This window comes from Chroicocephalus ridibundus, chromosome 4 (assembly GCF_963924245.1).
Source record: "Chroicocephalus ridibundus chromosome 4, bChrRid1.1, whole genome shotgun sequence".
Taxonomy (NCBI): Eukaryota; Metazoa; Chordata; class Aves; order Charadriiformes; family Laridae; genus Chroicocephalus; species Chroicocephalus ridibundus.
Window position 1 is genome coordinate 72,766,452 of NC_086287.1, and position 19,391 is coordinate 72,785,842.

Genomic DNA, 19,391 nt, shown 5'->3' on the forward strand with positions numbered 1-19,391 from the left:
CCAGCTCCCTCAGCCGCTCCTCACAGGACCTGTGCTCCAGACCCCTCACCAACTCCATTGCCCCTCTCTGGACTCGCTCCAGCACCTTAATGCCTTTCCTGTAGTGAGGGGCCCAAAACTGAACACAGTATTTGAGGAGCAGCAGCAGTCTCGGACCTGGAAGGACTGTCCTCTCTAGATGCAAGACAGGTAGTTGGTGGGGGGATGGAGGATGGAGGCTGCTCTCTGTGGTCTCTATTTCTCAGCCTTTCTGCAAACGTGGCAATGGTAGTTGTAATTGAAGGTGACTTTCAAATCAGTGTTGGCAGCTGTCTGCTGGGGATAGCACAGTGGCACGGTCCTGATGCTGCTGTAGCCTGGGCTGAGGTCCTCCTGCAGGATGTTTGGAGGCGTGCAGGACGGTTATCGCTTTGCAGCAGCCAGCTGGACACCAGACAGAAACAGTTCCCCTTGCCATCTCTGCTGAGAGGCAGGGGGGCTGCACTGGCACTGGTGGTGTTTTCCGGCAACTGAAACTCTTTTGCGAGAGCTGTGTAACCTCGGAGGATCAGCATTTCACAGTTTTTCTGGTGTGACTGACAGCCTGCCTTGAGCAAGCTGCTGCTTCTTCACTTGCATCTTAGGGTGCAAGGCTCAGTCCCACATTTTCATCACACCAGTAGCGGATCCTCAAATGTCCAAAATTTGTGCTCATTGCAGATTTGAGTTTATGTTGCCACCTAGAGATGAAAAGCTCCACAGCAGACCCCAGGATGAGACAGAGCTTCTAGATCTGGGACTCGTGTAATTGCCCATGCCCTTTCATACCTACATCCTGCCCTGTTGTTATTTCTAGGCATCTGCACTGAGTGAGGCAACTACGTACGGGCTTGCACCATGCGTTGGGGTGTCACTGTGTGCTGAAACACTGCCTCTGGCAGATCAGTTCTTCGTCAGGGGATGGAGCAGAAGCCACCTTTGCATTTGACAGCTGAGAAGAGGCTGATCACACAACAATGCAGGTAGGAGACCACGTGTGCATGGCTTTGCTATGGGAAGGAAGTGGAAGTGGAGGGTGACATTGTCACCAAAGCAGAAATAAGTTGTTCATCCCCACAAAATGAGCTGCAAGAGCAGCTGCCTGAGCCCTTTGTGCAGGGAAATGTCTTGCTCTTCGAGTCCCATGCCTTCCCAGGGGTCCTGCCGCACGTGAAAGCTGTCCACAGAGCTTCTCCCTGGCTGATGCCAGAGAGACTGACTCCTGTTGTTTGCTCCTGTCCCTTGCAGTACCACTGCATTAGGTGCTGTGCAGACAAGCACTGTGGTCCTTGCGCCTCGTAATGGCTGGATTTGCCACATGGTGTGGTGAGAGTAAGGCAGATAAAAAATGCCGGGTTGGACCGAGGACTAGAAAAGCAGGTCAAGTCATCAAGGGCTGTGCTGGCTGCTCGACAGCAGGGCTGTCGGGGTGAACATCTCTCACTCCTGCGCCCATTGCTACCCTTTCTGGTTTCATCCCTCTAGCCTCCATTTCGGAATGATGATCTAGACCTGGAAGCAGCCATAGCAAGCGCCCGCCCCCAGCTAGTGGAGTTCCTCAGTCACCATCCCGACTGGCTGCTCACGACTTCCCGGTGCTTCCTCCCAGCGGTGGCCCTCCGAGCAGGCCTCGATGGCATCACCGACCACAGAGAAAAAGTCTCAGTTCTTCTTGACTTGCTGGAGAAGGCTGGCCCTGCCACCTGGAAACAATTTGCACAGTACCTCTGTATGGAGTGTGACCTCCCCCTCGATCTGGAGATACAGCTCATGAGCTCTGCAGGAGAAGGTAACGGACTTCAGGCCAGCTTCCTCCGACCGTCTCCAAACACAGCCAGTGCCCTAGCCCCCCATAGCCAAAAGACCACTCTAAGCAGTGACACCACCAGTGCCCTCACTTGAGCAGTCAGTGAGAGGTGGCAGTCCTCTCCGTGGTGTCCAGGCAGCTACAAGCCTTTTTAACCAAGCCGCTAGTTTTAAAAAAAATGATCCGACTTGCCTTTTGATTCACCCTGTCTTTCACCATAATCTCTGGAATAAGGTCAGTCCCTCCAAAAATAGTTATTGCAACCAAACAGCAATAGCTCCCATTTTCAGATGTGCTTTTTCACCAGTTGTGCCACACCTTGCTGGTGTTGATGAGCGCTTTCTTGGCTCCTTAAATAAGAGTTGGTCTGATTTGAGGATGGAAACCTGTGTGGTCATATCGTCTGGATTCCTGAATTGGAAGTATCTCCAAGAGCAAAGTCACTTTGCCCAGATTAAAAGTAGTGCTATTGAGACACCAATTAAGTCTATTTGAAATGTCGGGGAGGGGAAGGTGTGCTGTGCTGTAGGGATTCCCGATTGCTTTTGTGAGAGTGGAGAGCATCATGATAGCTGTGGGAGAGAAAACACTGATGCAATAGTAGCTCAGGAGTTTCTTGATGGCAATGATTTTCTTAATTGGAAAATTTAGCTTCAGTCCATGTTTCTTGGTGAGAAAGTTTATTTTGCAAAGTTTTCTCTTCCAGATTTCTTGAAGGAAATTTGTTGGGGTGTTTTTTTCTTGGAAACACAACGTTTGGCTTAGAAATGTAAGTTGAGGTTAAAAAAATGAGACATAAAAAGCCAAAACCAATAAAAATTATGCACCCCCTTTCCAATAAAGCAGTGATGAAATTTTTCATAGATTTATTTGAAGAAGAAAAAATATTACCTTTTTGTTCCACGCTATTTTTTATTTTCCTGGTCCAGAAAGGCAAGAAATACAGAAGTCTTAAAATATTCTCACGCCACAGGAAAATATTAGCAGTTGGAGGCAGTGGCTTTAGAGAAAATCATGTCAGCTGTAAAGAGTGGGGTCAGTACGCTGCATGTTAAGTTGTAGACTATACACACAGTGTGCATAACCATAACTGGTTGTTAGCTCTTTTCTGTTAAGAGTCTTACACGCTGAGCCCTTCTCGGTAGTACTGTCTTTCACATCCTGCTTTTAGTAACTTGTCGTTACACGTATCAGGCGGGCAGATGCAGCCTTTGGTAACCAACAGCTGCAGCAGTTACTTTTGCAGAGATGAACAGGGGAAAGGCCGGACAAGCAGCAGGGAACAGGGACTGATGGGGGCTTTCCTCTCAGGACTGAAGCTGAAACAGATTTCTGCCTTTTAACGCTGTGGCATATCATAAAAGAAGACATCTCTTAAGTTTTTGGAGTTGACTTAACGCTGGTTTAACTCTGGTATTAACAGTTTAGCAGTATTGATCCTTCTGAAGATGAATTGCTTTTGGTTTTGCTCTAGGGGTAGCTTTCGGACAACACTGACCCTCTGCATAGCTGTGTGATTGCAGGGGCTGTCCCAAGGCTGTGGGCAGGAGTTGGTGGTTTGGAGGAGGACCACAATTTAGAGAAGCAAAACAGTCTTGGGTTAGGCAAGATTAACCATTAGTTTATTTTAGCTGAAGTGACTCTAGGGAAAAGAGTTTGTGTCTGCCTGGGTAGCGCGACTGGAGAACTGATGCGGGCTAAAACCAGCCCGAGTGGTAGCACAGGCAGTACTTGGGATGAGTAGTGGAGAAATAGTGGGATCGAGTCTTCCAGCACCAGAACTGGCTTGCTTTGCTTTACATGGCACACAGGGCAAGAGTCGGGATATTTGAGCTGTTGAATGGGTTTTGTGCGAGGCCGTGGCGCAGCACATGTGCCCATTTGGAGCCTTGTTCTTGCTTCATGCTGATGCTGGAGTTGGAAATACCAGAGTCCTGGCCAGCACTCCCAGCTGGGAAATGCTGGAAATGACAGTGAGAGGAATTAATGTATGAAGGCTTCCCACGTGATTTTTGGAGAGCCATGCTGTCAGGCATGAGTTTATCTGAACAGAAGAGTCCTGATGGTGTGCAGACTCCTGTTTGGCCTGGTCAGGATCTCCTTCTGAAGCTCTTGTGAATGTTGTCTGTGGGGCTAGCTGTGCTGCGTGGGGTTTTGTGGCAGCTTGAGCCATGCAGTGAGTCAGAAAAGGCCCTTAACTGGTCTGCTAACTGACTCTGCCAACGGTTTAATCGCAGAAGCACCTCCTTTGCAAGAACAGGGAAGAGTAGGGCTTCCCTACTCTAAAACCACGGTGTGGTTTTCGATCAGCCAAAGCCGTCCACGCTCTGAGTTTGTATAATAAAGAAAAGTTGTTTCACTCCTCCCTTGAAAGCAGAAGTTAACTGAAATTTAGAGCAATCTGGAAGGAAAAGACCTTGATGGGAAGCCTGAAAGCTGGCTGTTTTGCATCAGCCCTTATACCAAGTCTTGGTTTGTACCACTGTGTTGCGAGCTGCTTGCCCTTTGACTTTGGCCAGCTGCACCCCACATTTCAAGAGCAGGATGCTTGCAGTAACTGTATTTCATTTCCAATCCAACTCCTTTAGGTAACTCAAGCCAGAAACAAGAAGCATGCAGAGATGTGAGTGCCTGGTCATCTGTGCCGAAAGGTAAGGCTGGAACAGACTCTGGGGTGCTGTGCTCTTGGAGTTTATCTTCTCTGCCGTTGGGCTGGGCAGGGCTACAAATGTCCCACGTATTGGCTGCAGCGCTGGCAAGGTGCGGGGAAGCCACTGCAACTTCAAGTTTGATTTCTCTGTCCTTGGTGCTTTCCGGATGAACCTCTCCTGTTTCGTTTTCTCTCCCTGAATTTCAGGAAAGCCTTGTTGGCCTTGACTCCGCTAAGTAACTCGCTTGTTTTAGTTTCTCTAGCCAAGGGAATCTCCCACCCACTCTGCAAAATCCCCACTTTTTGTGCTTTTGCTGTGGTTGGCACATTGGTAGGTGGAGGAAGTTGGTGTGGCTTTTAAAGGAAGAGCAGACAGACTATTTGGGAGTTGAGCTAGCAGAAACCATTTTAGAAGTGTCAGAATTGGAGCTTAGAAGAATGGGTGGTAGTAGTTCTAGGGCTTTCTTCAGGGTTGAATTTGGGTCGGGGGCCTTCCTACTCAGTGCAGATCATGAAATGAGGGATTTGTTTTCAAGATCCCTCCTCTTCCTCTGGCACTTTGAAGCGGCATCTGCCACCCGAATGTCCATCAGAAGCCTTTGGTGAAATGTGAAAATACTGAAGTTATCTGCCACCGCTGAGCAGTGCCCCTGGGCCCTCACGTAGCAGCTGCTGGAACAACTGGAAGCTGCTAAATTCTGAGTTGCCTTCTTACACACCAGGTGTTTAGTTTCCACTAAAAGAAAAACGCCAGCCCATGCCCTCCTCATGTGGAGAGCATCACAGCAGAAAGAAAGAATGTGATTCTGGCATCCAGCTTTGTGAGAGGATAAATGGTGGAGGAAGCGGCAAAAGGAATCCAGATTATCACAGAAAGCTGCCGTCAGTTTGCTGTGTCCTCCTGAAATGCGTGCTGGGGGAAAATGGAGCAGCAGGAAATGAAGCCTAGTGTTCTGCAGGCTGCAGCGTAAAGGGAGTCACTGAGCCGGGACCCTGGCAGTGCAGAGAGCAAAGTGCAGGCCTTGTTCTGTACAGGTGCTTAATGTTGGTGGCAGGGAATGGGTTTGGTGCTTGATTGCCCATTGGTGAAAAGCAGATGGTTTGAAGGAAAAACTGTTTTTTTATTTTTTTCTTGCTGCGTGAATTTGGGGACTGGCTAAGGCTCACATGGCAACAGGATCTTTTAACAGAGCCGGCTCTGCTGCTTGTTGAGGATTGCCAGTTCCCTCAGTACTTTATAAATTGTGTGTTTGCGTCTGCCGTTTGCATTCCCTGCTCCTGGCCAGACGGAAGCAGGCTTTTAGCACCACGCTCCCTGAGCAGCGAGCGCTCCCTGCCTTGCCCATCTCTGCTGGTGTTAACCATTTTAAATCGTTGCTCCTACCCTACCCTTTGCAGTTCCAGCTGTTCCTGTGGTCACAGAGACACTTTGGCCTCTGCTTTTCACTCAGAGACTGCTTCTGAGTTAACGGCACTGCAGATGCTGTATCTCGCGTGTCACATGCAGTTTTCAGATCTTGAAAACAAACGTGACCTTTCTGTTCTGCAGACAGACAGCTGCGGCTAGCTGCTGTGCCACCCGAGTGAGTAGGTGGTAGATCTCATCTGTTAGTGGTGGGATAGACATTTGAAAATAGTGCTGAAAATACGTTACTTGGACCAGTTAAGAAAGACTCGTGCCTCTCAGCTCTGCCCATTCTCTCCATGTGAGGGTACACCATAAATGGACAGGGAATTAATGAGCAACCCTGGGAATCCGTGGGCTGTTTATATACAGAGATAGCTATTCCCTGTCCTGTTTCCCAGGGTAAAAAGAGCAGTTCCTGTGTTCAAAGCAAGGCAGATGCATCGCCCAGCCTACAAAAAGACTCACCAGTAGAGGTGGTTGTGGTCCGTCTCGGAAAATGCAGAGCAGCTTGTCGCAGCAGTATATGTAGCTCCTTCACGCAGTGCTCCCTGGCCAGCCGAGCTCCTGCAGGCTGACCTGGCAGCTGGCTTCACTCACAAGGAAACTTTCTGTGGAGCTGCAATCTGTCTAGTCATTGATGTTTCTTGCTCCTGCTTTCTTTCAGGTCCATCACATGGGCTTATCCTGCTTTGGGTGGACTTAAATGCTGAGGAGGAGAGGAGAACAATTGAAATAAATTGGGCTGTGGACTTTACTGCAGTGTGTAGCTGGGATATGTGGTACTGCTATTTGGTCTATGTCTGTCTCAAGTCTGCCAGGCTCCTTTCATACACAGAGCCACTTCCATCATGCCCTACATAACTTTGCAGTGCTTGTGGTGTAAGTCTTTGATTAGGCTTTCTGTAGCCCTTAATGCTCTCTCTAATTCTCTATGCTCCTCCAAACCCAGAATTGCACACGCCTCATTTTTTTACCTTCCAGCAGCTGTGCTGCCACTAGGGTCATTTCCTAGGATGGTTTTTGGTGGGCTATTAGCGATAGTTTTTCGCTAAGGTTCTGGCCCTACTTACTTAGTGCTGTGCTTCTAAGCAAATGAGGGGATTGAGCAAAAGAATCCGAGCATCATTTGCTAAACCTAACACATTTCTTGCAAAACATGTCTTTTAAAATGCAAGATTTAAAGATCCTGCAAGGATTTTCAAAGCCAGTCTTCCACCAGCAGCTTGTACTTGTCGCGGGCGGAGTGAATAACTTCACTTGTAAGAGAGTAGTGAAATGTTTATTAACATAAAACAGTGATTTAACAAAGTTAGTAGTGAATGTGACAGTGTTTTACGAGATTCGATGCCAGGGTACACTTGATTATTTACTGCATAGAGGCCAGGGTCAGACAGGCTCTCAGGGAGACCCTCCCATTGAGTCACGAGGTTCAGAAAGGCCCCCTTGCTTTCTAAACTCCTTCTCAGAGAGGAGTCTAGGTGCAGCTGGATCCAATCCTAGTCCCAGACCTGGTCAACGGTTTATGTCTAAAGGATTATATATGCGCAATCAATCCTTAGATCACTTAGCTAAAATTTCAAAGTTTAGCATGCTATTAGTCACTTACCGAGAATCTGTTGTGGCAAGGAATCTCTCAGCCTCGAGGAGAAGAACCTTAAGCAAGCGTCCCCACTCAAGGGGAGATCCTGTCATGCAGCCCGCTGCTGTGCAGGAGAGCTCAAAGGGCTCTTGGGCTGTCCACTATTTATGGCGTAAGATAATTGACCTATAGTCATATTCTTATGGGAACGAGATACCTAGGTTCCCACTCCAGACAGTGTTTTGGTTATGTTGCCAGCCATCTCCCACAGTTCAAGTGCAACTCATAAAAACTCCCGCTGATGACCATGGCTTGAGCATGAGCTGGGGGGGGAAAAAGGGAAGAGCACACCGCCACAGTACTTCACTGTTCTGATGTCCCAGCTGCTGTTGGCTGAGAACGGTAAGATTTGGATATTAAGAGTTCTGTGAAGTGCAAAATCATGTTCCACTATTGGATAAATGTTGAATCCTTGTAGCTGATCGTGTGTCCTAAGGAGGAGGAAAGATCTGCTTGATTTCTCTCCAAAAACACTCAAGTGGATGGAACAGGGAGGTAGCAAATCACACTGTGGCAGGCAAGATTGATGTTATCCACTAGGAAAATCTGTATAAATAAACTGGTGGAGAAAAAGCTGGACATGAGCCAACAATGTGTGCTTGTAGCCCAGAAGGCCAACTGCATCCTGGGCTGCCTCAAAAGAAGCGTGGCCAGCAGATCCAGAGAGGTGATTCTGTCCCTCTACTCTGCTCTGGTGAGACCCGCCTGGAGTACTGTGTCCAGCTCTGGAGCCCTCAGCACAAGAAGGACATGGACCTGTTGGAGCAGGTCCAGAGGAGGCCACGAAGATGATCCGAGGGCTGGAGCACCTCTGCTGTGAGGACAAGCTGAGAGAGCTGGGGGGGTTCAGCCTGGAGAAGAGAAGGCTCTGGGGAGACCTTAGAGCCCCTTCCAGTCCCTGAAGGGGGCCTACAGGAGAGCTGGGGAGGGGCTGTTTGCAAGGGCACGTAGCCATAGGACGAGGGGCAATGGTTTAAACTAGAGCAGGGCAGGTTTAGATGAGACATTAGGAAGAAGTTCTTCACACTGAGGGTGGTGAGACACTGCCCCAGGTTGCCCAGAGAGGTGGTGGAGGCCCCATCCCTGAAGACATTCAAGGCCAGGCTTGTTGAGGCTCTGAGCAACCTGATCTAGTTGAAGATGTCCCTGCTTAGTGCAGGGGTGTTGGACTAGATGGGCTTTAAAGGTCCCTTCTAACCCAACGCATTCTATGATTCTGTGAAACTGAAGTGTTGGAATGAATTGCCTGGAGAAGCTCAGGGAGCTCCATTACTGAAGGTCTTTAAACCGTCCCAGACCCCTAGGTCACTCCCGAGAGCTGTAGCATATTTGGAGTGGGACAAGAGGATGGATTAGCCTCATGAGGACCAGCCCAAGTCTTTTTAGAGCTAGATGCCCCTCTGCTTTTACTTTAGCATTTGCAAAAGCAGTTCTGTAAACCTAGCCTGAATTTGCAAATAGTCTCGTCTCTGATTTTTGCCTCTTCAGCTCCCCAAATCCTTTGCTGGAGAGTCTTGCCCAGCTCTAGTAAGCTGCCATTCAAAATGCTCTTTTGACGTGTTTCTGTCTTTTCAATTTTCAGGGTTTGCTCGGCGTCGCCATCGCAGCAGCTCTGTGAGTGACAAGGATGTTAAACAGCCACGACTAGGTACGCAGGTGTTCCAGAAGTAGAGTGGTGGCGTGCTTTCCTCTGAGGAAGGACCTGTTTAACTTCTTTGCAGAAACACCCAAGAAATCAACCTCACGCATGGAGGGAGACTTTTGTTTAGTAGCTGCATAAACTTTTAATGCAACAGGTTGTAAAATATACAGACAATTGCACCTGGCAAATAACACGAAACATCCATTTCCGTTTCAGAGATATTTTAAATCTACCTGAGGAGAAGGCCTGCAGGTGGCATAGGCTAAGGACTCCCTTGAAGTGTGATATGCCAGTAAAGCATTCAGCTGTGGGTCAGCCCCGTATTTGTTTGTTTGCTTTTTTTTTAACCAAATCAGGAGACATACCAACAATTTAAAACCCACTAAAGGCTCCACGGTTTCTCTAGCAGATTAAAAACTCGTATGATTTCAGCTCACCCTGAAGTAGAGGAGTGACTGAATAGAAGAGCGATGACAAAAGTTGAGGCAGAGTAATTCCAGGAAAGACAGGGTAGTCTGAGCAGACCCGCAGGCTGTCTAATACCAGTGTCCATCCACATCCTTTCCTTCATCATCTGCCCTTCTTTACCCTTTTCTGACTCTGCTTTTAGCCTTGCAGTCCCCACAGTCCAGCACTGCCCAGTGTCTGGTGGGGGAGCTGGGCTGGAGCCAGTTTTTAACTGAAAGGTTGCGTACAGGAAGGTTCTTGAGGAGGTGCTTCCAGGAGAGCAGATCTTATCCACTGACAAAACTCAGCGAACTCAACAGCAGCGACGATAGGGTTTTTCAGAAGGTGCTGAGTGCCCTGAATTATCACCGCTGTTCTCTCTTCAAGAAAGAGGTGCTTCTGAGGGATCTCAAATTCTCAAAGCAAAAGACACATCTGTTCCAAAATGCAGACAACTGAGCAAGGGTGGCACAAGGCCAGCATAGGTGAGCAGGGAATTATATGCGTAATACACCAATACCTAGTTCTCATCTTAAACAGATAATGAGATTTAGTTTCTGTATAAAGCTGTTTCACCTTTTCCCTGAATTTTCTTCTTTGGCCCCTGTGCAAAAATAGGAAGAATTATGGGTTGTTTCCTGTGTTCAAAATTTGTCATCTCTGCCTCGCTCTGTGGAGCAGCCTCTCATCAGGGACGTTGTTTCTCTGTGTATAAGTGCTATATAGTATTTTGGATCTGGCACAGCTCAGAACTAACTTTTTCACCCCCGTACTGACTCTGTTGTCTTCTTTCTCAGATTCAGCTGAAAAATACCGGCATCTCCTCATTAATTATATCTGCCAGAGATATGGAAGCAAGAGAGCAGCAGAAGCCCAGGAACAAACACAGCCACTGGCTTTCAACCAGGCCTTTGTCAACCTTGTAATTCGGCAGAGCAAAGCCTCCCGCTTAAAGGAGAAAACAGATAAACCCCGAGAGGATATGGCAAGCGCTCCCGAACCAGAAGAATGTGCAGATACAGCTGTGAAAGTGTCAGATTTGTTTCGTAACGTGGTCCCATCAGGTGCAACAAAGGTGATCTTTTTGTTTGGTAAACCAGGTACAGGCAAGACCGTGCTGATGCACAGGATCTGTCAGAAATGGGCAGAAGGTGTCCTACCTCAGTTTCTCTTCACTTTCCTGTTTGAGTTTCGGCAGCTTAATTTATTAAAAAGAAAATTGACTCTGAAGGAGCTTTTGTTTGACCTATTCCTTCAGCCAGAAGACAGCCCTGATGCAGTGTTCCAGTACCTCCTGGAAAATGCCTGGCGTATACTAATCATCTTTGATGGGCTGGATGAGTTTGCAGCTAACATGGACGGGTCATCCTCTTCTAAGAGAGACCCAGCTCTTACCTCCCGTATGTCCATATCTGAGCTCTTTGCAGACCTCTGTCATGGGAAGCTCCTACCTGGGTGCACGGTGTTGGTCACCAGCCGACCTAAGAGGCTACCTGACTTCTTATTAAACACAGTAGATCTGCTAGCAGAAATTTGGGGGTTTGACCATGAGAAGGTTGAGGAATACGTCGGCCACTATTTTCATCAGCATTCATTCAAAGAACAAGCCATTGCTCACCTGAAGAACAACACCAAGGTCCTCAGCCTGTGCCTCATCCCTGCTCTGTGTTATGTTGTGTGCATCTGTTTGGAGTATTTGCTCCTTAAACATCAGATGAGTGTGGAGCTTCCTCAGACTATGACACAATTTTATATCAAAATGCTCCTCATCTTCATAAACAAACAGCAGGGAGAGTGTGCAGGTGGTGAGGAGACTCAGCTAAACTGTAACAAGAAGGCCATTTTGGGTCTGTGTGATCTTGCACTGAAAGGCCTGGAAGATAAGAAACTTGTATTTTATGTTGGTGATATTCCAGAGCACGTGAAGGAATTTGCTTCCTTACATGGACTGCTGACTGTCTTTGAGGTGAAGACGAGTGGCACTCGCCCAGAGGCTGGCTATGCCTTTGTGCACTTGAGCTTGCAGGAGTTTTTTGCAGCACTGTGTCTCATGATAAGTAAGAGGGTGGACAAGAACTACCTGAAGAAGAAGTTCTCATTGAAGTCAAAGTGGACTTCAAAGAATGAGGCAAAGACCGAGTTCATGGAGAGTTTTCACATCTTTCTCTCAGGCTTGTCATCGCAAGAATGTAGGGTGTTTCTCATGCTGCTAGCTGAAGAAGATGAAGCTTGGGTGCAGGATAAGCAGGACACAATCCTGCAGTCTCTCAAGAAACTAGCAGCCACTCATCTGACAGGGCCTAAGGTCATTGAGCTCTGCCACTGCACGTTTGAAACACAAGACCTCAAACTAGCCCAGCACATTGGGAGCCTGCTGAATTTCAAGTACGAGTTTAAAAACTTTAGATTGACACCTCTGGACATGTCGGCTTTGGTTTTTGTCGTAAACTCGGGCCAGGATTTGACTTGTTTGGATTTTGCAGGATGTCTCATGGACATTGACTGTTTGGAGGTTCTGGCTGGCTGTAGAAATGTAGAACACTTGAGGTAAACGCGCTGAGTGGTATGAGCTGGTGGGTGGAGAGAATGGCTAAGGGCTTGGAAGGGCAAGTTCTAGTCTGAACAATGTAATTCTGATACCGAAGAGATTTATGAAATAAGGAATTTATGAGTGATTGAAGGATATCAAGATGATAAATCCATTCTGGCTGGGTTTTTTTTGTTTGTTTCTTTGTTTTGACTAAAACAATCAAACAACAGGGCAGCTAGTCTAGTAGACAAGAGAGAAAATGATGGGTATTTCTTGACACTACAAAGGCAGAGCGAACCCTTCAAGCGAATGAGAAAATTGTAATCTAAGTGAAGTCACCATAAACCGGATGAACAGGAGACGACAACTGCACTCTGACGTGCTCTCTATCATTGCTTTGCTGTAATGGTGGCAGGACATTTCAAGGAGGATCTCTTGGGTCCTGCTGTGGGACGGGTCTCATTCTGTATTTCTATGAATGACTCGGAGGGGTGCGTGTAGAGTTTGCTAATGTGGAGAAGATGGGGAGCAGCCAGGGTGAGAATTACCTTGACCTGAGGGGAATGGTGGTGTCTGCTGTGAAGCAGAGGGGCATTAACAGAGATGTGAAAACTGCTATTCCTGGGTATTGATGTCATTGTAAAAAGGACAGTAATCGATTGTCCTCTGCCTCCAATAGGAATACCGGTTAATTTACTGTTAGAAAAGCTTTCTGATGATACATCCTAACGCTGAACTGCTAATGCAGGCACAGGGCAGCACACAAAGTCCTCTGTTTTCAAAGAGCAGGTTGGGAAGCTGCCCAAGGATGGTCAGGCTGTTCCCTTGCATTAGGAGAACAGAACAGGGGATTTTTGAGGGTTCTTCCTCAGCTCATACGCACTCAAGTCCTTGCCTGCTTTCAGTTTTGGTCCACAGGATATAAGCCCCTGAGTATTGTCTCTTGGAAGGGCGGGCAAAGGGTAGTGGGACCCCAAGCGTTCCAGGTGCATGTTGCTGGTGCAGAACCTGTCTAAAGAAGAAGCATCGCCTCAGGCATGTTCCTGATCACTGTGCGCCACATCTGTCATGCCGCTGCACCTCTGCAGCTTGTTCCTGACTCCCTTTGGTTTAGGGGAAGGGAGCGGAGGCACTTGGGGCAACAGGGCCGTAGATGTGTTTCTGCTGTCATGGCCCCCAAACATGCTGTGGGAAACGTGCAACCCAGGGGGCTTTGTACCAATCCATCCCACAATCAGTACATCCTGCAACAGATTCAAAGGAGAGCTTGTGTGCCTGAAAGCTTACCTGTTCGTTTGGTTTTTTCCAACATCACCGTCTCCTTCTATAGAAGAGGTACTTTCCTTACAAACCTTGTATCTTTTTATATTTTGGACAACTCTGGCTACTCTGCCACCCAAATTTAAATATCAGGCCTGAAACGAACCCTCTCATAACTCAGCAGCTCATCACACAGGAGCTGTCAAACACTCTCAGTTTGTGGGAGTTCAGTTTGCCCCTGTGTAACCTGGCCTTGTCTCATGAGTGACCCTCCAGTGTCCGGACTCTGGTGGGACACGCAAATACGGCTGACTCTTCACCTGTGGCAGCACTTACACATGGTGTCGCTGTACCAAAAGGCAGAAGCTTTCTCTTGAGGTATTTGCAGTTGATATGCAAGTTTAGTGGTTGTTTGGGTTTGGGTTTTTTTTTGTTTTTTTTAAACAGATGTTTGAAAAGATAAAGGTGCTGCAAAAAAAGAGCACGATACAATGGCCGTTAAGAAGAAATTCAGTGCTTTTTTTTTAGTCATGTATTAACCTGCTCCGTGGGGTAGCTTATTTCAGTTTTTGGTATGTTTATGTTTTTCCCCTGTTCTTCATGTTTTAGCTTTCGTAGTAGGAGATATGGTGATGACTTTGCTGCTGCTCTTTCGAAGAGCTTACGAGGGATGGGGAGCCTGAAGAAATTAGAGTAAGTCTTTGCTTGTAAAGTCAGACGCTTCTCTCTTTCTGTCTGTCCTCTGTTTCTATCTTGCAGTTTAATTGCATCTGCTCACTCAAGGCTGACCTGTTCTGTGCAGCTCTGTGGAGAGAATAATGCAGTGCTATGCAGAGCAGCATGGATACGTGTGGCTCTTGTTTTACGCTGGTGTCAAGAGGCGTATCGCATTGCCCATTGAAAAGGAGTATAAAGTTGGTTGCAGGTGGCAGAGTCAGGCCACCTCCTCTCTGGGTTGGTGTGCTGGGCATGTAGCGCAGGCACGCATCTGAGACAGGCTCGCCATGCGCTGCACGGGCTGCTGATCCTCCCTCTGCTTGGTTTGAATGATTCTTTCTTTTTCCAGGTTGACAGGTGGGAGCGTCACAGCTGAGGGGATGACTGTCTTGGTCCAGGCTTCGTCACAGTGCTCCCAGCTTGAGGAAATAAAGTGAGTGTGTTGTGGCAATGACCCTTAAATCAGCCACTCATTCCTTGGGTGCTTGGGGTACTAATGAGAATCGATCTGCCTGCAGCTTGCAGGACAATCGGATACGGGATCCAGAAGTGAAGAGCGTGCTGGTCCTCTTTTCCAGAATGGAAAAGCTGAAGAAAATAGAGTGAGTAAAAATGGCTTAAACATATTAAAAATGGTAGCCACAATGAATCCAAGCACAGCATCAGAGAGAGTTTAAACCCTAATCAGAGCACAGTTGCTAGATGTCTCTGTAAGGGGTGACACTCGCTCTTAGAGATGCCAGTGGGGGACATGTGGGCACTAAGGTAGGGCACAGGCATTTAAGTGCAAGCAGGGCTGTGCTGGAGACCTGGCTCAGTTTGAGACAGAACTGTGAGGCTGAGTCTTACCCAGGTGTTTTAAAATAATCTCAAGGGACTCCTGGCGCCACTGACACCTCTCCAGGAATTACAATGCACATGCTCAACTTGGTGCCTGCCGTGACTTCTTCCCCTTGTGCCTCCTCGCCTCTCTTCCCCTTGGTCAGGCTCGGGTTGAGATGTCTCACCTCTGCGTAAGGCAGGATGGCCCCGTCCCTGTTTTCCTAGCCTTTTGTTAGCCCTCTTTCTCTTGTACTCCTTCTTCTAACACTCTGGTAACAGCACAGCGCTGAATGAGAGGGACTGCCTGCTAGGATAACTCCCAACAACTTTTTAGGTGGAGAGAACCAGCCTGATTTGTGAAGGGATTTAATTAGCCTTTGAAAAGCTAGCAGGGACAGTTTAAGCAGCAGCAGGGAAAGCAGAGCAGAGCTGCTGTAAGCGTTGGGAGCGTCAGCGTAGTTTGCATTACAGGAGAGGGGTAGCCCACAAAACTGCGTTCCCCCCGCGGGAAAGTGAAGCCACAGCATTGCCTGCCCACCCCGGTTACAAGGGAGTGACTCTGCCTTTAAAGTTCTTCCACGTGCCCCTGGGCGCAAGCAGCTGCAAAACACCGGCAGCTATTGCTGGACCCCATCCCGGAATTAATTACTGGCTTTGCAGTGTGATTAGAAGTATTTAAAAGCATGTTGGATAGAGGGAGGAAAGGGGGAATGTACCTGCTCCTCTGCTTTCCTGGGCACATTGGGTAACAGCTTGTGGGACATGCCAGCATGTCCTCAGGGAAGCGGGTTATCATATGGCAAAGGTAGGAAGCCAGTGCAATTTGCAAGCCTCATTCCTTCACACATTTCTGTTACACACAGTGATGTTGCCGTGGATGATTCCTTTGAGGCCCGCGGGAAAGGTGCTCTGTGGCCCTGAGAACAGGCAGAGGATTTGTAGAAGCAAGACCTTATGTTTCATATTTAATGAGGTTCAACAAGTAATGAGACAGAATAAACATGCAATTAAAGAATAAATCCTTAGCGGTTGGTTGCTAGTATTGTGGTTTTGGGGATGTTTTAAACGTGAGGGTTTAGACCACAGGACTTTAATATGCCATATTTCAGTTGGATTTGTTATAGCAAGACTTTAACTGCACTGTGGGCTGGTTGTGTACAGGTACAAAGTACATTCCCTACATAACTGAAAAACACTTAATGACTCTTCTGTTGCCCACAGAGGAAGTACCTCTGATTCTAAATTCATAGGAGCTATAGCTTGCAGAGAAGAACTATGGTCTGATAATGCTTTTGTTGGGTCCTAAATGCAAAATTTTGAAGTTTTGGAGAAATCCCCTAACTAAGGGAATGGCTGCTTCAGGGTGTTTGGGTGTGAAGCAGAGGGTATTTGCCTAATGAAAGAGTTCACTGTTGGGTCCAGCAGCTGAGGTTATGTTCTTCCTCATGTTCACAGTCTGAGCAACAACGGTCTTTCCTTGAACACTGTTCTCATTTTGGCAAAGGAAGTCATCGCGTGTCAAAATGCTACTGAACTGCGTGTCAGGTATCAATGCATGAGAGCTCTTACAAAAACAAAGGTGTTGTCTCTTTAGATGCTGACTTTTTAAATGGACGCTGTTTCACAGCTTAATTGTTGGCTAATCAAAGTCAACAAAAATTAATTTAAATCCTTTTTGGTTTCTGTGTGAAACAAAGTTTGAACTCATCATAGTATGGACTTTCTCTTTGTATTTTTTTAATTGGTCATTTTATCCTTGGTCTGTAAATTGATTTTCAGGGTGTAATATATAACACTATTTCAAGTTGCTGATAAGCCCTGGCATATATCAACTGGGAAATTCTTTACCAGCTAGCATAAATTTGCTATAAATCAGCTAAGTTTACCGAAAAGGTGTGGATTTAAGTAGCTCTAGCTCTATGTTCCTTTAAATTACAGAGTTTGGTGTTTTCACAGGGCCAAGATGACAGAAAGGGTAGAGTTATTAAATCCTAGCTCTTATGGTTGCAAGTTTAACAGGCCAAATTAATCCTTGGTGTAACTCAAGGGATGACAAATTGCATACAGCTTTTTCTTATTTTTCTTGCTGGAATGGAGTTTCTGCTGAACGTCTTTCCAACAAAATGCTGGTCTTGCAAAAAAAATCCCAGCCCAGTCTTCTCAACTGCATTACTTTTGTCTGTGCCACAGCCCTGGTTCAACATGCGGGGTGTCCTGCTGCCCTCTAGCCACATGATTGCTCAATTGCTCACCTGTGGCAATATACTAGCATGGCAGATGTCAACGCCCTATTTAGCATCCAAACATTGGTCCTTACTGGGCACCTCTACTAAAGAAATGGCATCCTTCCACCTGTGCCCTAACGTTGGCCTGGATCTCTTTTTCAGGGGGGACACGGTGATGATATATTTTTCCGGCTCATCTAGGAAAGTTCCAAGGTGAGAAACTGAACTTGGGGTTATGCTATATGCAGAGTTCTGCTGATTCAAACCATCAGCTTGGTGTCACTGTAAACCACTCCAGCAGCAGAACTGGTTGTCTCTGCCCTTGCATCTGGCAGAGCTGGATCCACCTGAGCAAGGAGAAAGGTAACCAAAATAGCTGGTCTTTGGACAGACCTACCAACCGGTTCCACAAAGGTAACGTCTTACTGCCTGCGTAAGCTTGAGGTGCTGTGTTCCTATTGCAAAACTGCTGACGCTGAAGCCAATGGACAGTTGAATGTGAGGATAAATGAAGGAAAAGCCTTTGCTCCTTCTCTGGTTGGCTCCTTTGCTCTCCCTGCTTGTGCATACTTTTGAAGGAAGGGTGAATTTGACCTTAGTTAAGAAACTACAAAATAGTGTTGTTCCTTGATAGGGAACTCTCCTCTGTTGTGCAGTCCTTGAGGGACCTCACAATATTTTCCATGCATGCGTAAAATGGCTCAGCTTGGCCCCGAGTCAGCTAGAAACTGCTGCTGTTCGGAAGCTGCGGTTGTCTTGTGCTGTCGTAGGCAGCCTGGCGCGGGTGGATGTGTTTATGCCTTCTTCTGGTGGCACAATCCCATATGGAGGCAAAACACCCTGCGTCTTATTTGATTCAAATATACAGTGAAACCCTGTGTGGACACCCCCTCTGCTCCCGTTTCCTGGTGGAGCTCTTCTGGCTCTTGAAAATCACTTAACCTTGCATGGAACGGTTGGACAGAACACAAACCTTGTGGTTTCTTCCAGAAGACTTCCAGAAAATACTAACCAGCTCCCAGGTCCTCATATTTTCTGAAGGCATATTAAAGGCCGAATGCTTTGCTTTTTTGCAGGTCTTTGGACTTGAGATGGGAAGAGAGTAAGGAACATGTAACTCCAACTAGATTTGTGAAGTTATGGTAAGAGAAAGCATTGACATTCCTGCTGGTGAATGTGATTTGCAGGTGACAGGTACTACAGGACAAAAATAGCAGCCATGTTGGTCCTTAAGGGCAGAGGATATTTCCACATATGAAAAAGTTTGAAAAAAACCCTGAATCGGTAAATAAAAATAACAATGGAAATCCCTATCTGGCCCAGCCAGTGGCTTTATTCCTCGCGTGTTGAGCTCTACAACCCTAGAGAGGCAGAGTTCCCTTGATAATGCCCATCTTGCCATATGTTCTTATAACTACCAAAGGCATGAGCCATACAGTTTTCTTTCTTGCTTGGGTTCCAGAAGAGAGTAGTGGATTTCTCAAAATAGAGCTCAGGCATGTTATCTGGGCATGTTAAAGCTGGGAAATATCCCTCCTTTACCTCCTCCCCTTTCCCTCACTGCTCTGCACACCAGGAACAATTGCATCCATCCCCTTCTCGTGGGTGGTGGTGCCAGGTGGCTCTCACAGAAGGTGTTGCACTTGCACAGCACCCTGCAAGTGCGTCTCTCTGCACTCCTTTTGCAGCACTGGCTACAGAGAGACAGAGTAATTATACCCAGGATTGTAGGGCAGAGCAGGGAGCAGAACCTCCCTCTCTTGGTGCTGCTTCTCTGTGCCCTCATTTGGAGAGAGACACCAGAAATGCCTGGGCCCCACTGTCCCCTCACTGCTCATTAACCCTTCCTGTTCCCAGCTTGCAGCATTGCAGCCTGTCTTCCCAACATGCGAAGGAGATCGTGGCCATTCTCCAGAGCTGTCCATGTCTCTCCGAAGTGGAGTAAGTGCCTCCTTTCCTTCCTGTTGAGTGGCTGCAGGTGGGCGGCGGGGAGCAGGGGATGTTACATGTAGAGGCCAGTGAGACATGGGGTCACCCCAAGGAGGGGTCCCGACACTCTGTTATGTCTAGTGGAATCCTGGTTAGGGATTTTTGCTGAGGTACAGCAGGAGATGAATGCTGAGCAATCATCGATTTCTGTGACAGCCTCTGGCCCCCTGAGACTGTAACGAGAGATGCTGGTTATAGAGCAGACCCTGCTAACGAAGCAGTGCTGCACGCTGGAGG

General features: G+C 47.4%; 2 protein-coding genes across 3 annotated transcripts in view; one reads left to right on the forward strand and one right to left on the reverse strand.

Moving 5' to 3' along the window:
- Positions 1 to 19,391, reverse strand: part of POLR2C (RNA polymerase II subunit C) — a 241,815-nt gene that overhangs the window by 113,644 nt on the left and 108,780 nt on the right. The window lies entirely within an intron of this gene.
- The window catches only part of NLRC5 (NLR family CARD domain containing 5), a 48,489-nt gene continuing 29,959 nt past the window's right edge, over positions 862 to 19,391 (forward strand). The window contains exons 1-12 of one of the 2 annotated variants that reach the window (XM_063333996.1): positions 862 to 1,001; positions 1,504 to 1,807; positions 4,414 to 4,476; positions 9,105 to 9,170; positions 10,409 to 12,158; positions 14,011 to 14,094; positions 14,468 to 14,551; positions 14,637 to 14,720; positions 16,396 to 16,485; positions 17,328 to 17,378; positions 18,242 to 18,307; positions 19,023 to 19,106. In XM_063333996.1, the coding sequence (XP_063190066.1) occupies positions 996 to 1,001; positions 1,504 to 1,807; positions 4,414 to 4,476; positions 9,105 to 9,170; positions 10,409 to 12,158; positions 14,011 to 14,094; positions 14,468 to 14,551; positions 14,637 to 14,720; positions 16,396 to 16,485; positions 17,328 to 17,378; positions 18,242 to 18,307; positions 19,023 to 19,106 (2,732 nt within the window). In that variant the 5' untranslated portion in view covers positions 862 to 995. Of the gene's footprint in view, positions 1,002 to 1,503; positions 1,808 to 4,413; positions 4,477 to 6,550; positions 6,763 to 9,104; positions 9,171 to 10,408; positions 12,159 to 14,010; positions 14,095 to 14,467; positions 14,552 to 14,636; positions 14,721 to 16,395; positions 16,486 to 17,327; positions 17,379 to 18,241; positions 18,308 to 19,022; positions 19,107 to 19,391 lie in introns of those variants that run through there. The other variant, XM_063333997.1, reaches the window with a different exon arrangement.